We start from the raw sequence: 25467 nt of genomic DNA, 5'->3' as shown, positions 1-25467 counted from the left end.
GTGCTGTTAGCTATGCATTCCTTTAGAGCACTTGTGACTACCACTCATGTATCTGTTGGTTTCATTCTTTAAAAAATACATGTATGTATATATACCATAATTACATCATGTCCCATCTTCTCTTTCCTCCCTCCAATCTCTCCCATGTAACCTTCATCTCTCATTTAAACTCATGTTCTATTTTTTTAAAATCACACACACACACACACACACACATCCACACATACACACACCCTGCTCAGTTCATACAATATCACTTGTATGTCTATGTTGTCAGGGATAACCATTTGGTGTTGTTTGTAGTTTTTGGTCTAAGGTTGAAGCCTCATGAGCTTTCCTGTTTTCCATGTTTGCACGCCTATGGGTATCATCCTAGTTCAGATCTTGACTAAGCAGCCATTTGGCGAAATGTTACAGGTGTAACCCTGACATTTCTAGCAAACACAGTCTCACAGAAAACTCTGGCTTTTCTAATCCTTCAAGCCTTCTCTTCTGCCCTAGGTGTAGGAGTTGTGTTACAGATGTGTTGTTGGGACTGGGATCTGCAACTCCGGGTTTTGAAAAGCTGTGGTTTTCTGTAATGGTGTGTCTGCTGCAAAGTCAATTCTCCTGGTGAGAGGTGAGAGGTGAGAGAAGTGAGAGAGGTGAGAGAGGTGAGAGAGGTGAGAGAGGTGAGAGAGGTGAGAGAAGTGAGAGAGGTGAGAGAGGTGAGAGAGGTGAGAGAGGTGAGAGAGGTGAGAGAGGTGAGAGAGGTGAGAGAGGTGAGAGAGGTGAGAGAGGTGAGAGAGGTGAGAGGTAAAAGATGAGAGGTAAAACTACACTGATCTGTGGTATAAGGATAGATATACAGAATGCAAGTAGGGGTTTTGCTGGTTCAGTAAAATGATTGTCAGTCATAGGTTTTCTTTTGAGATCTATAACTTTACTATCCATGGGTAGTTGGCTAGATTTTAGTCCCAGGCATGATTTTTTTTTCTTACTGAGTTGGCCTTCAATCAAATTAGAGAGCTGTTTGTTACTACAAAGCTATACATGTTACTATTATACACTACTGGCCATTGTGCTCCATAGGGGCCACAGCTAGGCAAACTGTTGGTTGCTTTTCTTCATTGGAAGCTTTCCTGGAGACTTATGCTATAATTGCTAGTCCTCAGGAAGGATGCTTTCAGATTAGATCCAGCTCAGGTTTCTGATCCCTGTGTCCAAAACGCATGGTATGCTAAGCAATAGAGATTTTTTCTCATCTGTGGGAGACAAAGGGAGTACTAATGGCCTATAATGCTTTGGAAACCTTTTAGAAAACACTGAAAACAACTCAAAAGAGGGATTCTCATGTCTTGTGTTTGGATATTTGTTAGATAGTCTATGGCTCTTGGGGGAAGCGTTGATAGCCCAGATGTTAAAATTTAATTTAAATGATATATCTATGTATACACCAGCTTTTCTGTGTAATCAATATTGGTATATATATATAGATAGTTAATGGTGTGAATCTTTGTAAGTTTTCAGATGCCCTTACTGCTATTTTATGCTCCCTCCTTCTTTTTTCTTTATCTCTCCCCCTATTATTAATTACAGACACCCCAGTTTTTTACATTTTCCCCCTTTAGACCACTTATACCTTGCTAGTCCACTCTTAGTTGCTGTTCTACTTTCATACCTGTGAACTAGTGTCTTGTCACTTTCTGGGTTTCTGCAGTTACTTCAGATTATACAGTCACATCTGAAGATGTGGAGCTAGGACCCTCAGATGACAAAGGACGAGTGATCCTTGTCATTCTGGGTTTTTGTTATCTCACTCTGTATGATCTTTGTTTTTAGTTCATTCATTTACCTGAAAATTTCATAATTTTGTTTTTCTTTATTAGCTTAATAGTATTCAATTGAATAAATGTACCACATTTTCATGATCTGTTTATCAGTTGAAAGACATTTAGGTTATCTCAATTTCTTAGCTACTGAGCAGCAGTGACCATGGACGAGTAAGTATCTGTGGATGTAAAGCCCTTTGGACATATGCCAAGGAGTGTTACAGTTTGGTAATACAGTAAATTAATTTTTAACTTTTGAAGAATTCCTTACATTGGTTTCCAGAGAGTGGCTGGACCAGTGAGCATTCCTCCCCTTAGGGAATGGTGATACTCTCTTTCCCATATATCAACTTCAGTATCTGACACTGGTTATTTTGTTTATCTTCACAATAGAGTAAGATGAAATCCCAAAGCTGTTTTCATGTGTCATTCTCTAATTGCTAGGGATGATGAACATATTTTGAGATAACTTATTTTTAGCAATTTTTTGTTTTTTTCTTTGCTTTCTTGAGTTCTTTTTATATTCTGTTTATCAATCATCTGTCAGATGTAAAACTGGCAAAGATTCTCTCCCATTCTGTGGACTTCCTTGTCACATAGATTTTTTTTTTTAGCTCTTCAGAAGTCTTTCATTTTTATGAAGTTCCATTTCCCATTTGTTAGCCCTAATACGTGGACAAATGGGAACTTGTTAAGAAAGTCTTCTGTACAACTATATCAGGTGTGCTACAGCCTATGTTTTCACCTATAAGTTTCAGAGTTCCAGGTTTAACATTGAAGTCTTTGATCTATTTAGAGCTAGTTTTTGGCAAGGTGATAGACAGGGGTCTAGTCTCATTTTTGTGCATATAGGCATCCAATTTTCTCTGTATTATTTGTTGAAGATAGCTTCTTCTCTCCAGTGTATAATTTTGACCTTTTTGTTAAATATGAAATGGCTGAAGTTATGTGTACTCATGTTTGACTCTTCAATTTTGTTCTATGTGTCTACATTTATTATTGTGCCAGTACCATTGATTTTTATTACCACATATCTCTAATATATCTTGATATCTAGACTAGAGCAATCTCTCTACCATTGTTCTTTTTGCTCAGGATTGTTTGGCTATCTGAGGTCTTTAGTGATTCCATATGAGTTTTAGTTTTATTCTATTTCTGTGGAGAATGATTTGGGGATTTTGATTGAGATTTCACTGAATTTGTAAATAGCTTATGGTAGAATGGTCATTTTCACAAAATGAATTCTGCCAACCCATGAACTTGGGATGTCTTTCCACTTTCTAGTATCTTTCCTGGTCTGTTTCTTCAGAGGTTTCAAGTTTCATTGTTGTTGTCTTTCACCTCATTGATTAGGTTCATTCCTAGATGTTTTACTGTCTTTGGAGCTACTGAAATGGTTTGTCTATGATCCTTCTTTGTGATCTTGTTGGCATTGGATAGATTTGTGCAAGTTGATTCTGTATCCTGCTACATTGCTGAATTTGTTTATAATTTCTAGGAGTTTCTTGGTAGAGGTTTGGTATCTTTTACGTACAATAATGTGTTATCTGCAAATAGGCATAGTTTGATTTCTTCTTTCCTACCATGATCCCTTAAATGTCCTTCTTTTGCCTTATTGTTTCAGGTAGGGATTTGAGCACACTAATGAAAAGAAGTGGGGTTAGTGAACACTCCTGTCTCCTTTCTAATTCCAGTAAAATTGCTTCAAGTTTTTTTCTATTTTGGATGATAATGGCTGTGGGTTTCTTGCATACAGTTTTCATTATATTGAGATATGCTCCCACTAGTCCACTCTCCAGGACTTTTGTCATGAAACCATATTGGATTTTGTCAAAAGCTTTTTCTGCATTTATTGACAGGATCATGTGACTTTTTTGGTCTTTAAGTCTGTATATTAAATAGTTTATTATATTTTTTGATTTGCATATGTTGAACCATCCATGCATCTCAGGTATAAAGACAACTTGGTCATGGTGGATAAATTTTTTGATATGTGTCTGTATTTGGATTTTAAATGTTTTTTGAGTATTTTCAAACCTATAAACACAGGTTTAAATAGGTTTATCAGAGATACTAGTTTGTAGCTTTCTTTTTTGTTGTGTCTTTTTCTGTTTTTGGTGTTAGAGTAGTACTGGCTTTATAGAATTTGAGAGCATTTTTTAGTCTTTATTTTTAGTTTTTAAAAATTGTTTTGAAAGGATTAGCTATAGATATTTTTGGAAAGTCTGAGAGATTTGTGCTGTGAATCCATTGGAATACTTTTTACTGCATTTTAATTTTCTTGTTTGCTATAGGTCTGTTTAGATTACTGACTTTTTGGTTTAATACTGGTAGTTTGACTAAATCTAGTAATTGTTCCTTTTATTTTAGGTTTTTGATCTTAATGAAATACAGGCCTTTAATATCCCTTGTGATATTCTGAATATCTTTGGAGTATGCTATAATATTTTTGTGAGCATTTCTGATTCTGTTTAATTTGGTTTCTTTATTTTGGGTAGTTGTGCCCAGGGTGAGTCAATCATACCTCTCAAAGAATCAAAGAACCAGCTTTTAATTCTTTGCATTGTTTTCTTTGTCTTTATTTTATCTACTCTGATTTTTATTATTTATTTCTGTTAGTGGGGTTTGCATTTGGTTTGTTCTTGCTTATCCAAAATTTTGAGTTGTATCATTAAGCTATTTATTTGCACTTCTTCTTATGCAAGCATTTGAAGCTATAAATTCTCCTCATAGGACTGCTTTCAGCATGATCCAGAAGATTTCTTTGTTGTATTTTCATTTTCCTCTTGTGTCAGGCAAGTTTTTATTTCTTTCTTGAATTGTTCTTCGACACATTCATCATTCAGCAATGAGTTGTTTAATCTTCATGATTTTGTGTACTTACTAAAGCTTTGTTTGCTGTTGATCTTTAGTTTTAATGAATTACAGTCAGATCAGACATACTTAGTTATTTCAGAATTTCTGAATTTGTTGTGATTTGTATTTTGTCCCAAGGTGTGGTCTGTTTTAGAGAAACTTCCATGTGATGCTGAGTAGAAAGTATAATCTTTGGCATTTGGGTGGTGTCTTAGTTAGGCTTTCTATTGCTGTGATGAAACACCATGTCCAAAAAGCAATTTGAGGAGAAAAGGGTTTATTTGGCTTACAACTCCATAGGACCATTCATAATTGAAGGCAGTTAGGACAGGCAATCAAATAGGGCAGGGACCTGGGGCCAGATGTTGATGCAGAGGCTATGGAGGAGTGCTGCTTACTGCCTTATTCCTCAAGGCCTGCTCAGTTTATTTTGTTATAGAACCTAGGACCACGTGCCTGGGGGGTAGCACTACCCACAATGATCTTGGCCCTTTCCAATCAATCACTAATTAAGAAAATGCCCACAGGCTTGCCTGCTGCATGATCTTATGGAAGAATTTTCTTAATTGTAGCTAACTCATATCACATGACTTTAGCTTGTAACAAATTGACATAAAACTAGCCAGTACAGGTGAAATATTCTGTAAGTACCTGGCAAGTCCGTTTGATGTCTAGTGTTATTTTATTTGGAGGCTTCTCTTCTTATTTTTGTCTAGATGACCTGTCCATTACAGAAAATGGAGTACTGAAATATTCTACTACTTATTGATTGATCTTAATTTGTGCTTTAAATCCAGTAATACTTTTTTATTTTATTTTTTTACAAAACATGAAACTGGTTGTACTAGAGTTTGGTGTACCCAATGATTAGGACAGTCTTCTTGGTTGACTGTTCTTTTGATTAGAATGAAGTATACTTTATCTCTTTCGAGGTAGTTTTAATTTGAATTCATTCTATTAAGATATTAGGATAGCAGTGACTGCTTGCTTCCTGGCCCCATTTGATTAGAGAACAGCACCCTTTTGCTCTACTGCTGTGGATATTTTTAAAGCTAAGTTATGCTTCTTGTAGAGGACAGTCATATGGATTTTGTTTCTTGATTCATTTACTAAGTCAGTATCTTTAGACTGGAGAATTGAGGACCTAATACCCAGTCCATCATTTTGTTGACAAACCAGAACCTCTGTTATCTCTCCTAACTAAAAGACTTAGTTCTGAACCTGGTTTTTTCTTGGCTTTAGAATGAATGTCAGCTGAAAACCATCCTTTCAAATATTTTCTCTCAAAGTAAATAGCCAGGATTGGCTATGAGACTATAAGTCTTCAACCCTGTCAGAAATCCAGAATGACTGAATTACCAGAAACTATGGGAAGCACAAAGCATAGCTTCTAAAACTTAGCCAATTTATAGAGACCACTGAACACCTGGATAGTCCCTATACTGCAAAATCCAATCTTCAGCTTTCTGGTCCAGGAGCATCTGACAGACCTAGTGATGCAGAATTATTAAGGGCTGATTACTTTGCCTTGGCAGATATAATCACTTGACTATTCCGCAAGTGTGTCCTTTTCAGGACAGTAATCTGTCTGTAGATGAAAAGAGGCAATTGTTGCCTAGTGGCTGTCTCATCACAACTGGAGTAACTCCAAAGATGCTCAATTTCTTCTTAGAATCCAAGACAGGAAGCTGTCAGGAGCAGACAGGTCTCTAATCAAAATGAACATTAATATAGAAATGTTTGTAACATCAATTCTTTTGACTTTTGACGTTCTGAAAACCAACTATCCATGTAAGGCAATTTGGACTGTTGTCTGTTAACCCCTCTGAGCTATTTCTAAATAAAGTATAGAAAACACCCTAACAATAAACTCAAAACCATGAATTTGCTATAGGCTCTTAACTTACAGGCTAGCCATCTCAAATCAGTTAAAAAAGTTAAAGAAGGACTGGGCCTAAGCCTTGTATTCCTAAATGTGTTATATAGGCACAATGCCTATGAGAGTGACAATGTTAATCTCACTTCTATATCAATAAGAAACTCTTACCAATGAAAACCTTAAATTTGAAATCAAAGTAAATTTTGTACCATTTAAGAAATGATAACTTCAGCTTAATAACAATTTTACAGATTTCTGCCAATAGGTTATGGCTATGCAATAAATTCTAGCTATTCCTCCCTGTTCCAACAAAACCACTACTTTTTCCCTAGAAAGACAGCCCAATATTAACCACCTCAGTCCCCAAGCCCAGGGAAGAGGGGCGCCGACTCTTCATTAACTTCTTCAAGCTGATTACAGGCATTGAGATATTAGAAGAGGGGCGGCGGGGGGGGGGGAGAGTAAATTGATAAGCCTCTGATGTCTGTATTTTCACTGCATCCAGCTGAAATTCTAGAACATCAGAGGTTCAAGCAGGTCTACTCAGCTTGCTTGATGAGTAGATACACCAAGGCTGTGTATTCTGCAATATACAATTCTCAAAAAAATTTTAGTATCAAGATAATTTTTTGTTTGAATTTTGGAATCTAGTCTTCTAGCAGCCTGCCTCTGTCACACCTAATCCATATAATTCTGGGAGTTTCTATGAGGGTGTGCTCCCACTATCCTCCCATTCCCGCCCCCTGCTCTCGAATTCCCCAACACTAGGGAATCCAAACTTTCAGGCACCAAGGCCCTCCACTTCCACTGATGCCTGACAAGGCCACCCTCAACTACCTATACAGGTGGAGCCATGAGTCCTTCCCTTTGTGTTCTCAGGCTGAAGGTTTTAGAATGGCTACTCCAGCTTGTTTCTTAGGACCATTTGCTTGAAAAATTGTTTTCCAGCCTTTTACTCTAAAGGTAGTGTCTGTCTTTGTCACTGAGGTGGGTTTCCTGTATGCAGCAAAATGCTGGGTTCTGTTTACATATCCAGTCCATTAGCCTATGTCTTTTTATTGGGGAATTGAGTCCATTGATATTAAGAGATATTAAGGAACAGTGATTGTTGCTTCCTGTTATTTTTGTTATTAGAGGTGGAATTATCTTTGTATGCCTATCTTCTTTTGGATTTGTTGGAAGAGGATTATTTTCTTGCTCTTTCTAGGGGGTATAATTTCCCTCCTTGTATTGGAGCTTTCCCACTATTATCCTTTGCAATGCTGGGTTTGTGGAAAGATATTGTCTAAATTTGGTTTTGTCATGGAATATCTTGGTTTCTCCATCTATGGTAATTGAGAGTTTTGCTGGGTGTAGTAGTCTGGGCTGACACTTGTGTTCTCTTAGGGTCTGTATGACATCTCTTCAGGATCTTCTGGCTGTTAAGTCTCTGGTGAGAAGTCTGGTGTAATTCTGATTGGTCTGCCTTTATATGTTACTTGACCTTTTTCCCTTACTGCTTTTAATATTCTTTCTTTGTTTTGTGCATTTGGTGTTTTGATTATTATGTGACGGGAGGTATTTCTTTTCTGGTCTAGTCTATGTGGCGTTCTGTAGGCTTCTTGTATGTTTATGGGCATCTTATTTTTTAGGTTAGGGAAGTTTTCTTCTATAATTTTGTTGAAGGTATTTATTGGCCTTTTAAGTTGGGAATCTTTACCCTGATCTATACCTATTATCCTTAGGTTTGGTCTTCTCATTGTGTCCTGGATTTCCTGGATGTTTTGTGTTAAGAACTTTTTGCATTTTGCATTTTCTTTGACAGTTGTGTCAATATTTTATGTGGTATCTTCTCTACCTGAGGTTTTCTCTTCTATCTCTTGTATTCTGTTGGTGATGCTTGCATCTGTGACTCCTGATTTCTTTCCTAGGTTTTCTCTCTCCAGGGTAGTCTCCCTTTGTGATTTCTTTATTGTTTCTACTTCCATTTTTATGTCCTAGATAGTTTTGTTCAATTCCTTCACCTGTTTGGTTGTGTTTTCTTGTAATTCTTCAAGGGATTTTTGTGTTTCCTCTTTAAGGGCTTCTACCTGTTTAACCTGTGTTGTCCTCAAATTCTTTGAGAATGTTAATTATGTCCTTCTTAAAGTCCTCTATCATCATCATTAAAAGTAATTTAAAATCTGAATCTTGCTTTCCTGGTGATATGGGGAATTTAGGACTTTCTAGTGTGGGAGAACTAGGTTCTAATGATGCCAAGTACCCTGGGTTGCTGATGCTTATGTTCTTGCACTTGCCTTTTGCCAGCTGGATCTCCTTAGTGCTACCTGTGCTGTCTCTGACTTGAGACTGTCTTTCCTGTTATCTTGGTTGTTTCAGAACTGTGTGGGGTGGGTGTTACTACTGGGGTTAGAGCTGGGGCCCAACATCTGCTCAGTGCTCGGGTGCAGACAGGAAAGAACCAGTGCTCCGTGCCAGGAGTGAATTCCTGGGTCCCAGTGGGTCTCAGTTACTCCTTCTTTGGGGCAGGTGTTGCTGTCTCCCTACCTAAGACACTGCCCAGGTTGGAGCTCCTGGGAGGCCCGCTTCCTCTGGGTTTTGTGAGACTGGGTGAAGAACTGCTGCCAGGGATCTGCTCAGTGCTTGGGCTCAGAGCAGAAGCACTTATTCCTCTCTTGAGTCAAAAATTTTGTGTCTTAGATTTCTTTTTTTTAAATTTTTTTATTGGATGTTTTATTTACATTTCATATGTTGTCCCCTTACCCCATCCCCCACCCACCCGGGAACCCCCTATCCCCTACCCGTTCTCCTTCTTCTCTGTGGATGTAACCCCTACCTACTCCCCCTACTCCCACTTCCCCACCCTCAAATTCCCCCCCCAACGTCCAGCCTTCATGAGGTCAAGGATCTCATCTTCCACCTATGCCCAGCAGGGCCCTCCACTCTTACATATTCAGCTGAAGCCCTGGATCCCTCCCTAAGTGCTCCCAGGCTGGTGGTTTAGACCCTGGGAGCTGTGGTTGGTTGGTATTGTTGCTCTCCTCATGGGGCCACCCTTTCAGCTCCTTCAGTCTTCACTCTAACTCCTCCATTGAGAACCCCATTATCAGTTCAATGGCTAAGTGTGAGCATCTGCCTATGAATATGTCAGACTCTTGAAGGCCTCTGAGGAGACATCCATATCAGGCTCTTATCAGCATGCACTTCCTGACTTCCACATCAGCATCTACCTTTGGTGGCTGCACATGGAATGGATACTCAGGTGGAAAGGTCTTCAGATGGCCTTTCCTTCAGTTTCTGTCCCTCACTTTGTCTCCATATTTGCTCCCTTGAGGATTTTGTTGCTCCTTCTAAGAAGGACCGAATCACCCCCACTTGGTCTTCCTTCTTTATGAGCTTCATGTGGCCTGTGAGTTGCATCTTGGGTATTTCAAGGTTCTGGGCTAATATCCAATAATCAGTGAGTGAATACCATGTGTGTTATTTTGTGATTGGCTTACTTCACTTAGGATGATAATTTCTAGTTCCATCCATTTACCTAGGAAACTCTCGAATTCATTGTTTTTAATAGCTGAGTAATACTCCATTGTGTACCACATTTTTTGAATCCATTTCTCAGTTGAAGGACATCTGGGTTCTTTCCAGCTCCTGGATATTATAAATAAGGCTGCTATGAACATAGTTGAGCATATGTCTCTACCTGAGGTTTTCTCTTCTATCTCTTGTATTCTGTTGGTGATGCTTGAGTCTTAGATTTCTTTAGGATTAATTTGTTGCATGTAGTTATTTTAGGCTATTTATATCGTAGAAAATCTTTTCTCCTTCAACAATAGAAGATAGTTTCGTGATATTTTAGTCTAGATTGGCTGTCATGGTATTTTGGGACTTGGAGTGCATTGGTATAAGTTATATTGGCTTTTAAGGTTATCAGCTATGATTCCAATGGATTTTCTTTATATATGACTTGTGTTTTTTCCTCCTGAAGTTTTCAATAGATTTTCTCCATATACTTAGTGTTTTAGATAGAGTATGCTGTGGAAATTTTCTTTTCTGGTCTTGTCTATTTGATGTTTCACATGCATATTATATCTGTATGGGTATGTCTTTTTTTGTTGTTGTTGTTTTTAAGTTTGGGGATGCTTTCTTCTGTGATCTTGTTGAAAATGTGGGATATGCTATTTACCTGGAATCTGTTCCCTCATTTATTCTTATAAATTTTGGTCTTTTCAGGGCACCCCACATTTTCTGAAAGCTACTTTTATTGTTATCAATCATATTCTTTGCTAATTTCATCTAGTTCCTCTACTTTCTCTTCAAGTCCTATTCTATTTTCTGTTTGATTCATCCTTCTTGTAAAGTGTTACTTTCGGTTTTCTAGGTGGGTTTTTGAATTTTTCAACTGCATCTTAAGTTTAGCCTTAGTACTCTTCAGGGTTTCTATCTCTTTATTGAATTCTGTTTTCCTACACTAAATTTTTTTCGTTTTCATCATTTCCATTAGCCCCAAGTTTGTGTTTCACTGTGTATATTTCAGATGTTTTCTCTTTTAAAACTTCTTACATTCATTAAGCCATTTGTATCTTTCAATTCTTTGAGTTCTTTGTTAAAACTATGATTGTTATTTTAAATTCTGTGTCCTGGGGGTTTATCTGGGTGATTTCCTCTGGCATAAGGTGTAGTTGGAGAGAAGATGCTGTCTTGATCTTCCATATTGCTTTTATTTTCGTGATGAGATTTGGGCATGTGAACTTCTTTTGTTAGTCCTATGTCTGATACAGATAGAGGAGTTTGAGGGCAAAGAGAGCATGTGCAGGTTACGTTGGGCCCATGATTTGGGTGTGACTTAGGTGGAATGAAGTCAGGTGGACACAGATCTCATTGATATGCAGGGTTTGCATCTGGGTTCAAGCTAGAGTTTGTGAGGATGCATGGAGACAAGGATCAGACAGATTCACCTGGCTAAACCCTGGAGAAGAATGTCAGGATCTGGCTGAATGGAGAAGTGGGTTCAGTGTTGGAAGGTCCTGTAGGTAGGAGGCAGGCATAGGAGTCATGAAAGAAGCTTAGAGATTGGCTGTTTGTATAGGCAGTGTTGATCGAACTAGGCTAGGGCATTTGGTATAGCACAAGGGCTGAATCTGGGGAGTTGAGGAGAATGCATGGATAAAAAAGATAGCAGGATTCACCTAGCTAGACACTGGAGAAGGATCTGTAGAATCTTTTCCACTAAGTAGCAGTAACCAAATAACACTACTGAAATTGATGCCTTCAGTGGCACATATTCCTTACTACCTGCCCCAGTGTTCTAGGTTCCCAAATGAAACACACACACACACACACACACACACACACACACACACACACACACAGCCTTTATACTTTTATATGTCTTAACCAGTTCAATGGCTGGGTCAACTTCCTAACCTCCACATGGCTCCCCCACTCCATATTCCAGAGTTGGTTACTTACTAATCCTATGTTCCATCTTTGCTGCCTTAGACCCAAATGTGCAGTCCTCTTGGGCCATAATCCCCAATACTTACATGATGGTGATGCTCTCTGTCTTCTGCACATCTCACGTCTGGTGTTTCTCTTTTTTCTCCAGCATGGTGGCTCTCTCCCTTCCTGCTCCTTTATTCATCTCTTGCCCAGGAACTCTAAAAGTCCTGCCTCCATCTACCTGTCCAGCCATTGGCCACTGGCAACTTTATTTACCAATCAAAACCAACTGGGAGCAGGGTCCCTCATGTCTTACTTGCTGGACACTGCAAACAGGTTTTGGGGGAAGATAATTAGCATGAGAATATGAGCAGCTATGCATTGATTGTACTTTTACTGAGTAGATACAGAAGGCTAGGAGGGAAGTTATTTTAGATTTGTTGACATTTAGCAACTGGGCAATGCAGTTATGATAGTGTCTGTCTTGAGATCAAGGATGTGATACATATTTTATCATCTTCACAACTCAGTAAAGAATTTGGTGTTCACAGAAGCCTCATAAAATCCCCCAAAGCAATACAAGTTGGACATATGATTAAATTGGAACTCAGACTTGATCCGATCTCTCCCAGACTTGTTCTGATTGCTTCCCAATGATAAGAGCAGACAGTCATTGAAATACTGAGCAAGACAAAATGAGTTTGGATACTCTTTTAAAAAATAATACTTTTATCATTAGTTGCTAATGTATTTATAGTCTCATAAAATGAGAATGACATAATATTTTCCCTTTATGAGAAAATATTTGAGGAAATTGGAAACAATTTAACTTTGAGAAAAACTGACTAAGCCAGGGCTTACAAACATCCTGATTCCTTGTGACGCTGAGAGAGGCAAGGTATATTACAATGACAGGATCACTGGCTGGAGGTAAGAACTAGTCTCCAGATGCTCTTGCTGAAAAGAAAGTTAGATGTGACTCCTCCTGCCAGGAAGCCTTGATGGAATGAATTTGAAATTGGCAACACACTATAGAAATGATCCCTGAAATATAGTCTTAGCAAGTTTATAAAAACTAAAAAGAAAAACCCAAAACACAACAGCAGCAGCTAAAAATAGTACAATGGCCTTCTGTGTGAGAGGAGCAGACATTGAATCCTTCCAACCTACAGAACTAAAAACACCAAGTAAGACAAAGCTCCTCAGGTTTTGAAATTCATAGATATGCCATGTAAAAGGAATAAACTTTGAATAGTCTTAGACCTTTAAAGAAATTGCATTTGTATATTTCTACATGCTCTTTAGGCTTTTTAAAGTGGAAGCTTAAATGTTTTTAAATAAAAGTATGTATCATAGAATACAAGCTATATTCTATGGCTATTAGGAGTGAGTCAAGATGATGCATCTGACAAACTATTTATCATAGTCAATTAAAAAATAAATTTTAATAAAATTCAAAAACATTTTTGCCCAGGTACCCTTCCAGTTAACATAGTGCGAGCAATTAGACTAGCCCAAAATCATAGCCTTACTTCCCAATCTTCATGATCTCTTACAGCTTTAGGAGAGCATTTTGACATTCATTGGCTATATTTCAATATTTCAAGTAGCATAAGAATTATGTTTGCCTGTGGTAATTTTCCACAGACTAAAGTATTGACTTCATTTGATTTGGGCTGAAAAAATTCTTTTCATGAATATTGATCACATGCTAAGACGTTTGATGGCAAAGAGTCGAATAGTAATATGTAACATTATTTGTTTGTTAAAATACTCAGTTTATGGTGAGAGCACATACAGAGTTCTATAGCCAAATAATAGGCAGAGCCTCAGGAGTCCTGTGAAGTAGGGGTAGGAAGGATTGGAGAAGCCACTGAGATTAAGGACATGACAGGAACTTGGCCCACAGAATTACATAACAAACTGATGGGGACTCAAGTGGGCTCACAGAGATCAGAGAGTCTGTATGGGTCTGACCTAGGTTCTCTGGATATATGTTATAGTTGTGTAGCTCAGTGTTATTGTGAGACTCCTAACAGTGGGAGGAGGGCATGTCTCTGACTCTTTTGCCTGCCTTTAGGACCCCTGTTCTTCTATTGGATTGCCTTGTCCAGCTTGATGTGAGAATATGTGCCCAGACTTATTGTAGCTTGTTATGCCATATTTAGTTGATATACATGAAAGGCCTTCTTTTATCTGAGGTGAAGTGAAAAGAGAATGGATCCAGGGAAAAAAGGAGAGGTGAGGAGGAGAGATTGTGGGAAGAGGAAGGAAAGTATAATATATGTAAACCATGGGGATAGGATATATGAGAGAAGAATAAATAAAAAGAATTTAAAAACTCAGTTTAGATCACATCTCTATAGTATTTTAATGAGTATTTTATAGTATTATTATAAGCAATATCATAATATTACTTATGCCATTTATCATTTAACTGGTCCTTTCTCAGTTTACCCTTTGATATATTCTAAATACCCTTATTGATCCTTTGATCACAATGAAACAAAGACCTAGTAGCCTAGAGATACAAATGAAAAAGCACTCATGATGCAATAGTCTTTTTTGACTTTTTTGTGGGGTGTGTGTGTATGCGTGTGTGTGTGTGTATGTATGGGGAGGCCCAAAGTTGATTTTGGGAATTGTCTGCTATTGTTTTTCTACCTTAATTCCTTGAGACAAAGTTTCTAAATCAAATTCGGAGCTCTCCAGTATGTCTAGTCCTGCTAGCAAGTTTGCTTTGAGAGTTCCTTGTCTCTACCCTCTAAAGATGGAAATAAAGGAGGACCGCTACACTTACTCTAAATTTCTGTGGGTTCCTGGGGATATAGCTATGATTCTCATGTATGAGTGGCAAGTACTTAACTGCAGAAGTATCAAAATTTTGTAACCTTTTATAAATTAAAAAGATAAAATATTCTTTAAGATTTCCAAAATGTATTCCTAACCAGGAAATGGCTAAATTTTGGACTGGAGTGATGTTATTAGAAGACATTTGAATCTTCACAATGAAGAGGAATTACGTATGTAAACTGAAATTTAGAGCAAGTCAATTTCACAAAATATAAAAGATGCAAAATTCAAGGAACATGAGGAGGTCTGTTTGGAAAAAGATTAGAAGTAAGGAGTGCATAGGTGAATATTGCTGGGGAGCCAAGGGATGCCATACTGTGAAGCAAAGGGGTGCTATATACTTTGCTGGGAAGTTGAAGCATGCCATAAGCTTTCAGCCATGTTCATCCTCCTATACAAAATTTGGATTTAATTTCTTCAATCTCTCTTCCTCATAACTAATACTACAATGAAGGTCATGTGCAGTCTAATATCCAGTATACATTCAATATTATATATGGATCCACATCTGGTAAATTAGGAGATCCTCCAGTATCTATGTATTTTCCTCTCTTATATATCTGTGTAAATGTGGCTCACTATCCAGACAACCTTTCTCAAAAGACCAGGTGATGCTCCTGTTTATGCCTTAGAAGCAGCTTTCAGTTCCAAAGGGACTGGAATAATTGAATCACATGTATGTGTGGAATTAGGTGTTACTCCATCTTCTTGACTAATAGGACTGCAAAGGCTCCTATTACAGTTCTTCATTGTTCTTTAGTATAACTCTTCATTTTATTTTTATGGCTTCATCCCCTGGATTATAGTTACCTGTGACCATGTACATGTCTGTGGTTGTATCTTGAAATGTAGACTTTGTGTATTCTCCCTTGCCTACAGGGTAAATAGCAGAGGGAAAACACTGTATTGGGGAAAATCAAACTTTCTGAGTTAGTTTTATGAAATTGTTAATTTTTCCTTCCATTTCATGATTAATCATAATTAATCATAATTTTAGAACATAAAGGAAAAACATAAGAATAATTACTACAAAGTACTCTATTGTTAATATTAAATTTTCCAATTTTGTTTTCTAATACAAGAAAAGCACAATTTGAAAACAAAAGTTTTCAGACAATATTTTTCTAAGTAAGGAATGTTGAGAGTGTAAGAAACAGTTTTCCCCAGTTGCATGTCCAGTGGTGATTCCTGAAAACACACAGACAAGTAATGTAGGACTGAGGAGTACATATTTAGGAGTACATATGTATATAAATACATGCATATAATAACAATTAATGAAAGAAGGAGGCCATGGATATGAAAGAGAATAAATGGATATTGGAGAGCTTAGAAAGAGGAAAGGGAAGGAGGAAATGATGTAGCTATATTAGGATTTCAAAAATTAAAAACACTATTAAAATAAGTGATTAAATTTATCTTTCATGTTCCTTTGTCTGAACTCTTAGGAGTATATTCCAGGTTCATATCCTATATCTTCCAGACACAGTGCCTGCTAGTGAAGATGAGTAGTTTTAAATCTGTGTCATTTCTTGCTCTGTTAAAATATACAAAAGCAGATTCTGATGAGCAATGAGTTCTGGTTCCCTGGCTGATGAGACAGTTTGTAGTCAGGGTGTGATAGCATCAGAATAATGGTGAAGACATACGAACTAGGAAGTGAATGCAGACGAAACGACAGGGTGGCTTGTTATCCTAGATACTGTACATACCATTCCAGTTGAGAACTGTCTTATTTGTCTGTGTACAAACATACCAGGACACAAATATGCAAGTGATCATTTTTCTTTCTGTTGAAAGCAATTGCCTTAAGGGATCAGACATTTGTTCTAATTACTTTGCTAATCATTTTTTATAACCTTTTATAATTGCCTTCAAACACATCCTACATAATTTTAAATGACTTTAATGATGATAAATTGTCAAACTTTGAAAGTGAATTAGGACTAGGTATCTTGGAAAATTCCATGTAGCAAAAGTCATAGAATCAATGATCAAAAATTTAAAAAATAAATAGGAACAAAAGTTCTGGAGTAGGAAAGGTTAAAGAAGAGGCAAGGGCATAGAAGGGAGACTACTGGGAGACAAAAACAACACTAAAGGCTTTTGAAAACATCATATAGAAACCCACTACTGTAGAAACTTCAGTATACAGACACTAAAAGACTTAGAATGAGATCTCCCTTTAGGTATGACAACAATAATCATACTAGACACCATAGACTAACAAAAAGTCAGTAAATTCTTTGTCATTGAGGTTCCAAAGACCCCAAAATATTACAGGCTATCGCCAATGATTTTGATGATTCTCTAGACCTTGAAAATATAATCCTGTTGTTGAAGACATCACATACATTAGTCACAGGACATAAAGCAATTGAGTTATTACTGACCTAGAAGCTTCATTCCTGTTGAATAGTTTTCATAGTGCTAGAAGTTGCTATGTACACCAGTGAAAGTGGAAAGTAGTTATCAGTCTTATGCAGCTGTGGATCTTGTGAGATACAATAATGACTATGCTTGATAAGACAATGCAACAGTAGCAGAAATGTCACAGGAGTAACCAACCACTTTCCAGCGGGATTTAAGACCTGCTCCATAAAATGAGAATCAAACCTGACATTATTATTGAGACAAGAACGTTAGGTTAGACAAGTCCTAGACCGTAGAATATAAGTCATTACTGTTATTCTGCTAAATGGACATAGTGTTCACAGTATCAAATCAACTCCTAGTGACTTATCAGTATACCTATAAATTAATGCACCTCTTCCATTTGCAGTAGAAGTCATGGTGCAGAGGACAAGAGAATTCATCATGCCTGTCCTAAATGGGACACATATCCCATTTTTACTTCCTTCCTTCTTTCCTTCCTCCCTCCCTCCCTCCATCCCTCCCTCCCTTCCTCCCTTTCTCCCTTCCTTCATTACTTCCTTCTTTCCTTCCTTCCTTGTTTCAAGACCTAGGCATCATTAGGAAAGAAGGGAGAAAAAAATCTAATAGACATAGGTAGTAGACAAATACAAGGAAGCATATCCTTCTGCAGACAGGAGGATAGCTGTTCATATGAACAGCAGTAGTAACTGCATGCACAAATCCTTCAGAAGCTCAAGCAGATCAAATAAAGCATAGAAAGGGACGTGTCCTACTGCTAGGTGATGAGCTATTGGTAATTTTCAGTTGTGGAAGAAAGAAGGTCAATTTTATCTAACAGTGTAGCCTCTAACAAGTTGACCTTGACCATGCTTTAGTGGAAGGCCACACATCCAAGTATATTTGAATAGCATAAGTTGCCCTTGATAGGAGAAAAAAAAGACACCAAAGTGTCTGAGTAGAGGAGGGAGTATATCTGGAATAAGGTGGGGGAGGAAGAGTGAACATGATAAAAATATCATTGCATAAAATCCTCAATGTGTGATTAAAATATATAGAAATAGGTAGAACTTTATGAAATAACCATTTACTTAGGCAATTTTAAGTTAAGTACTGACAATTCCATATGCTTCAACCTAAGAAAAAGTTTGACAACAAAAATATGTAGAAGAGAAATCTCCAAGTTGTCAAATACTGTTTATTTGGATTTTGATGCTATACTGAAGGTCTTGAACTCACTGACCAAAAAAGATTGTCAGCTAGGCAAAATAAAGAAAGACTGGGCTGAGGAAGCCAGAAACAGAATTGGTACTACTGTAACAAAACCAAGAATTTTTTAATCATTGAATTCTCTAGGACAAAGAGGATGAGAAAAAACATTTGCAAAGGTAAATGACAATGATATTTGCTTAGGGTAGGCAAAAAGTAACCTTTAGCCAGAATCCTAATGTTAAGTGGGTTTGAAATTTGAATTCACAAAATCTCAGTGTTAAAAAATTTGTGAGCTTAAAATATTAAATTAACTTGTTTCACTTTGCTTCTGAAAATGGAGGGACAGTCTACATCAGGGCAGTTGTTTTGCACATCTCAGATAAATTCAGGAAGATGCTTTTTGCTATAGATATCTCTCAACTGATACAGGGCCAAACTGACTTGCACAGTGCCCTGGATTTAATCTCTAGAAGCAGATAAACTAGGCATCATGCGGCCCCATGTCCATAATTCTAGCACTTGAGAGGTAGAAGCAGGAAGACCAGGAGTTCAATGTCATCATTTGTTACACAGAAATTGGAGGTTAGCCTAAAATACATGAGACTCCATCACAAAAGCAAAGAGGGTGATGTGAAGTTACTAGAATAGGTAGGAAGAAATTACAGTGAAGCAATATTTAGAAGAAGAAAATCATACTTGGTTTACTTGTTGGTTTTATTTATTTTCTTTCAAGACATTATTCACTGTGAAATAGCTAAAACTTAGCAAAAATCTAAAACCTTGTTAATATTCAGAGAAATATGTGAGGTCACATAGAAACTGGAATTCAAGAGGAAGTTTCCACAGAGGAGAACCCCAAGTGCTGCTGCACAAACTCTAGGTACCACTTATGACAAGGATAGTATAGAATAGCTGAGTGGAGACTTTGGCTGCTACTCAGTGTCAGGGAGGCAGAGTTTAAAGCAAAAATACTGTAAGGGCTGATGAGATGGCCCAAGAAGCAAAAGTGCCTGCTATAAAGACCATCAACTTGAGTGAGAGCCAACTCTCACTGGAACACCCATGGTAGGAGAGAATTAGTCCTCTGATCTCCACACATGCATGCATCATGGCATGAAGTAAATAAATACAAAGTTAAAAAAAATTTAGACTAAATGAAAATAGTATTTATGGGATTGTAACAGAATCATGAATCTCTTTACATACACCATTGCCTCTAGTTCATAATTTCTAGTCACTCAAAGAAACAGAATAATGCTATCTGTATTCAAAGGAAAATATAAATCCATAGCAACAGCTCCAAGGTTTTGTAGATGTCGTCACTGACTAGCACGAACTTAAGCTTAAGCTGTTTTTAAAGATGAATAAGAAACAAGTCATAATTAATGAGTAAAAATAAAAGAAGGAGTAAAAGCAAAATATAAGCTATAGAGTAGGGGTAAAAATTAAAAGCAGCCTTCTACCTTTATCACTACTACATCATATACTAGAGACACTGATTTAAGAGGAGAAAGTGGACAGATGTGAAATGTGTCTTCATGTCTGAGAATATCTTACTAGATGATTCAATTAGTTTTTTCCAATACTAAGATTTATTTCCAGGACTTTTTTGTAAGGGTAAGGATATCACTACAGTATTGTAATCGACAAGAAATCTCACATGAGAACTGTTTCATTTATCACTAGGCACTAGATGAACCAATCAGGACTGAAAGCAACTCCAAGGCCAACGTGTTAGACCTACCAGTGGAGGTAATGACTTCAGCTTATCCTGCTTTGGTGTGCAATCTCCAAATTAACTGCTAACCCCATTCCTGGTTTTGATTCTTCTAGTTGTGTTTCCCTGCACAGCTCAGGCAGCAAACTGAAGAGCTCTGTGCTACCATTGATAAGGTCTTGCAGGACTCCTTGTCTATGGTAATGCTGTAGAGTAGAACGTGCGCACATTCAAACCTTTGCTTTGCTTTTCTTCATTTCCTTCTGTCTTGCCACGATGCCTCACAGGCTTGTTCTTCCCTTTTCTTTTATCCTTTTCTTTTCCAGCATTCTTCTGATTCTCCTTCACGGCCCCCACAGGCAATGTTGGGTTCTGAAAAAATCAAAGTATGTATAATTTATTACAGTTTACCATTCAAATTTTGCATAGATAATTTCAAACTGTCACTTAAGGCTCAGCAGTAAACTAAGAAACTAACTCAGTAGCTAGCAATCAGGGTATACACAGCAAAGTGTAGAGTTCACTCTTGCTTCTGTCTACATGTATACACATAGGTCAGTCTTCACAGAACTGCAGTGTAAAAGTACTTTTAGCTGTGAATCAATTTCAAACAGTTTGAAAACCAGTATTCCAGGTTTTCAATATTGAATGTTGGCATTTTATGGATTCACATGTCAAATTTCTACCTTATATTAATTTTGGACCAAACCTTCAGTATTAATGTAATTTACATATACTTAGAAGTATAGAAAAGATGTTGACTGAAGGAACACTCTGGTAGCTTTCATCTGGGTGTTAATTCAACTTTCCTTACCAATTTTATTGATTTCAATGTTCTGTGACTTAAGTGAGCAGAACTTTGTTAATACTATGGGCTTGGGCTTTGAGGCACTAGAAAGATTAAGACAAGCCATGTGAAAATCCCAGGGAGTTTAATACAGTTGTTGAAGAAGAGATAGAATTTACTCTGAGACCCACATGTGGAATAGACTAAGAAACACTAGTGACAATATCTTTAGAACAAGGCATAGTAATATATGAATTTCCTGAGGTAGCATGACTTATTTATGTAAGAATGTTGAAAAAGTCAGTGTATTTGGAATTTCGTGAGCCACGGACAAACAGCATAAAACTAGTTTAAGAATCTGTTTGTTATGGTATGAAATTTGAAACTGAAGGAAAATATAAGAATATAAAAATGATCATTCTGGTTGCTGGAAAGAGGCTACTGAGTAGGTCATGAGTACAGTGACTGATGGTGAACTGGAAAGGTAGGATTCAAAAGAGCCGTAGAGAAGCAAATGGGTTTGGGGCTTGATAATAATTCACATATGAGCAATAAAGGAGAGAATCCATGGATGAGTCCTACATCTCTGCTCAGGGCATAGTGAAATAGGTGTGGAATAAAAGAAGATAGAGGGTATGGTAATTTAGATAGTGTTTGTGCGAGAATTGTATGAATGGAGTTATTCAGTCTGCAGCTAGTAGGAGAGATGTAGATATCACATTGTGAGCCTGTGCAGAGTGCCAAGGTTCAAAACATCATCGATAGGTAGAGATTGAGCCAGCCAAACATAGTTAAAATGTTATGCTAAGAGGATACTCAAAGCAGATACTATCATGAAAGCTGTGAGAGTGTTTAAGAATGTTTAGAATTATTTATTGCTACCAAGAGGGAGAAAAATAGTCTACAAGAGGCATTATAAAATTTGACTTGTGCATTTTGAAACTAGATTATTGACGCTTATAGGAAGATTATACTCAAATCTAAAATTTTATAACTTTACTAGAACATAATCTTTTTTGAACATAAAGATTTTCTTGTGTGATAAAGTAACCTCATATTTACAATTTTTAAAATGTGTTTTTCTACATGTGTCTTCTTCTATACTCTTATCATTTGTCCTTTTGTATACCTTTGCCCAGTTTTCTTTCAAGTCACACATTTTTATATATCATTTTCTATTCAATGTAAGATTGTGTTTATTTGGAAATTTAAGCCAGTTACAGTTATTATAATAGTTATAATATTGTACTGACTTCTGTTACTATTAATATTTTCAACTTTAATCTTTTTATTCTTTTTGATATTTTGAGTAATTTTTATTTTCCTTTTGTTAATTGACTTTTACTAATTTAAAACTGAAAAAATAATTAGAAAATTTTGTATTGTATTTTGTTTTTTTTTGTGGTTGCATACACATTACAGAGAGTGAATGCTGGGTGTTGGTAAACAATTTCACACAGGATGATCAAAGAAAAAGAGACACTTGAGGTTGGGACAGCCTCAGAGAACAAAACCCTAAGCAGTTTTGCAGAAGCATATTTATTGATTGTTATTCAAAAGCTAATTTTACAGTAAGTCATTTCTCATACTAGTCTCTGATCTGATTTATGTGCTGACTGAAGATACACATTATTCACATGCTTCTCACTCTTTATTGTGTCTTCTTTGCAGTGCTCAGTAATACAAGAATTTCAAGTTTGCCAGGAAGTCTTGTGACTGAAGTCATGCAAGACCAATAAAGCTCCTTCAGAAACACAGCTCTACAAATCTTAGAAAGAAATCACTGATCAGATGCAAGAGATTTCCTTAGGACTTAGGTACACCTGAAAACAATCCAAACACTCAGTGTTCATGCCAGATGCAGGCTTTACTAATTTTCCCACAACATACTTTGCTTATGTCTAAGCTACATTTAATTATGTTAAGGATTATATTTATGCTGAAGGCTATACATCTTTAAAGTAAATATAGCCTTTTCTCTAGCGTGCTATTTGACACTCTTACAAAAATAAGCCAGAATACATTTCAAAGCTAGTAAAGTTATTACAGCAAAAAACAAGTATAACAATTGCTAGAATAAGAAATCTATTAAGATGATGCATAGGATTAGATGAAGCTAAGGTATCTACAAGGCCTTCCACAGCATCCATTCCAGTCATATCAGGCAATCTTTTTGAGAAAGTACCCTTAATTTCTTGATGTAAATCGGGAATCATTTGGGAAGAATTAAACTGATTCATCAAATGCATTTTAAACTTTTCCTGATCATTCTTGGTTCCATTAAACTTTAAAGGTTTAATACAGTAAGAAGGAACATTCCAGCCACATCTAAATCTCATTTGTTTTTCTAATATATCTAACTGATTTCTAGTTCGTATTACAGATTATCTAAGATGAGCTATTTCATTAACTATCTTACCATCTATTTTATTCTGTTGAGCCAAAAGTTCTACAGAATGCTTATGACAGGTTTTAATAAAATCAATAGTTTGAATTTTTTATGAAGCATCAGTTCAGCTGTAACAGCAGTAGCAGTTACTGCAATGATCCCAATAAAAACATCATTACAAGTCCAGTCACTTGGCAAGTTCTTGACACTCTTTCAGCAAACATCTGCACTAGTATCATCCCAGTTGAGTCTAGTGTCACATATCCATGGTCTCGAACTTCTATACTGCTATATTGCTGACCTCACACTGAAAACTCCACAGTAAGGACTGAGAAGTGTGTGGGTATCATGATCTTTCAAGCAGCACATACATCATATCAGAGTCTAGGGTATGAAGAATGACTTACTCTAAAATTAATTTTGGTATAACCATCAATAACTTCTGCAAAGCTGCCCACCAACTCAGTCTGTCCAGAATGAGAATCTTAGTCACAGAGTTGTGGGTTTGAACCCAATGTTAGGCACCAAATGTTGACCAACTGTTTTACTCTGGACTACTTAAGAGACACACGTAAGGATGTAATAAGGCTTTTCAGCAGCCAGGTGGAACAGCCTAAGAGGACTGAACACCAAGCAGCTTTGCAGAAGTGTATTGATTGTTATACAAAAGCTAATTTTAGAATAAGTTGTTCCTTATACCAAAGCCTCTGATCTGATCTATGTGCTGCCTGAAGAAACACACAGCCCTCACAATTCTCAGTCCCTATTGTGCATCATTTACAGTGCCCGATAATACAAGAATTCCAGGTTTGCCAGGAGTGTCTTGTAACTGAAGTCATGCAAGGCCATAAAGCTCCTTCAGATACACAGCTCCATGAATCTCAGAAAACAATCACTGATCAGATACAAAAGATTTCTTCAGAGCTCAGGTTCACCTAAAAATAATCCCAACACTCTGGTGTTCATGCCAGATACAACGGTTTTACTAAATTCCCACTATGGTTGGGTTTATATAAAACTCATAAGTGTCTTTTCCAAAATTATATGAGACAGTACTTTTCACTTTACACTTGTTTTTAATCAAGCTAAACATATAGACACATACTATTTGTTACTTTATTTTGGACCTGTGTCTGAATCTTTATGTATATATCTTTTAATTCCATCTTTATTTAGATCTTTCAGTCCTTATTTTTATTGTTTTTTTGTAATTGTGATGATAATTGTTTCAACCTAATCTATTTGTGTATACTTTGTAAACTTCATCTATGAAAAAAATCTTCAATTTGGTCTTTCAATTAATTGTAGTTTCTGGGCTGATAATATGGTTAAGTGAGTAAAGATACTGTCTCCTAAGTGTGATGGCCTGAGTTCTACATGCAGGAACTATATAGTAGAAGGAGAGAACTGACTCCTGCAAGTTGTCATTTGACATTTATGTGCATGCTATGAACACACACACATATACACACACACTCAACAATGTAATTAAAATTATAATTTCACTAAAATAGGATCATAGGTCTTCTCTTTGACCTCTATCTGTCTAGATTCTCTTTCTCATACTTATAAAATATTTTGTCACCATGACATTTATAACTGGTAGAGGGTGATCATTTTTAATTTGGCTTTGCAAACACTTTCAATATTGACTCTGAATATGACAGTACTAATTTTTCCTATAGGTATCTAGGAGTGAATTTTTGTATTGTGTATCTCTGATGCTACTGTCTATGACCTTTCATCTAGAGTCTTTATACTTCTTCCTATACTTCGTAAGTTCTATAGGTAATTAGGGTGTATGTGTATCTAGAATAGCAATAATAAATCCAAGCATTACAATTTGCCAATGTTGTCAAGGTTCTCCCACTATTTTCAGATTAAGAAGAAAGTCTACCTCAAAATGCAAATGTTCTCTGGTGCTATCTTTTCCAATGTAAATGTTTTTGTTTAGCAGTTTCCATGCTACTAAACAATCATCATATTTTGCTGACCAGCAAATAGCATCATTGTTATGTAGGTATCTCACTCTGCTCTGTTCTCAATATACCACACAGGGATCCTGTTAAAGTATTCCTTTATGATTTTTGTTCAAAGCCTACATATTTTCCCCAGAATATAAGTCAACATCTGTAAGAAAAATAGGCTGCAGTGGTGGTGGAGGAGTCTCGG

At 36.8% G+C, this 25467-nt stretch overlaps 1 protein-coding gene across 18 annotated transcripts in view; it reads left to right on the top strand.

Annotated features, from left to right (window-relative positions):
• Positions 1-25467, top strand: part of Mlip (muscular LMNA interacting protein) — a 254788-nt gene that overhangs the window by 148627 nt on the left and 80694 nt on the right. For 4 of the 18 annotated variants that reach the window (XM_028773564.1, XM_028773562.1, XM_028773560.1 and 1 more), the window contains 3 exons: positions 20089-20154; positions 20236-20319; positions 20446-20505. The exons of 7 other annotated variants lie outside the window; for them this stretch is intronic. In XM_028773564.1, the coding sequence (XP_028629397.1) occupies positions 20089-20154; positions 20236-20319; positions 20446-20505 (210 nt within the window). The remainder of the gene's footprint in view (positions 1-20088; positions 20155-20235; positions 20320-20445; positions 20506-25467) is intronic. 7 more of the 18 variants (XM_028773567.1, XM_028773561.1, XM_028773553.1 and 4 more) reach the window with 2 other exon arrangements.

This window comes from Grammomys surdaster, unplaced genomic scaffold (genome assembly GCF_004785775.1).
Source record: "Grammomys surdaster isolate TR1022 unplaced genomic scaffold, NIH_TR_1.0 231, whole genome shotgun sequence".
In the NCBI taxonomy this organism is placed as follows: Eukaryota; Metazoa; Chordata; class Mammalia; order Rodentia; family Muridae; genus Grammomys; species Grammomys surdaster.
Note: the sequence above shows the minus strand (reverse complement) of the source record. Positions and strands in the feature narration are given on the sequence as shown.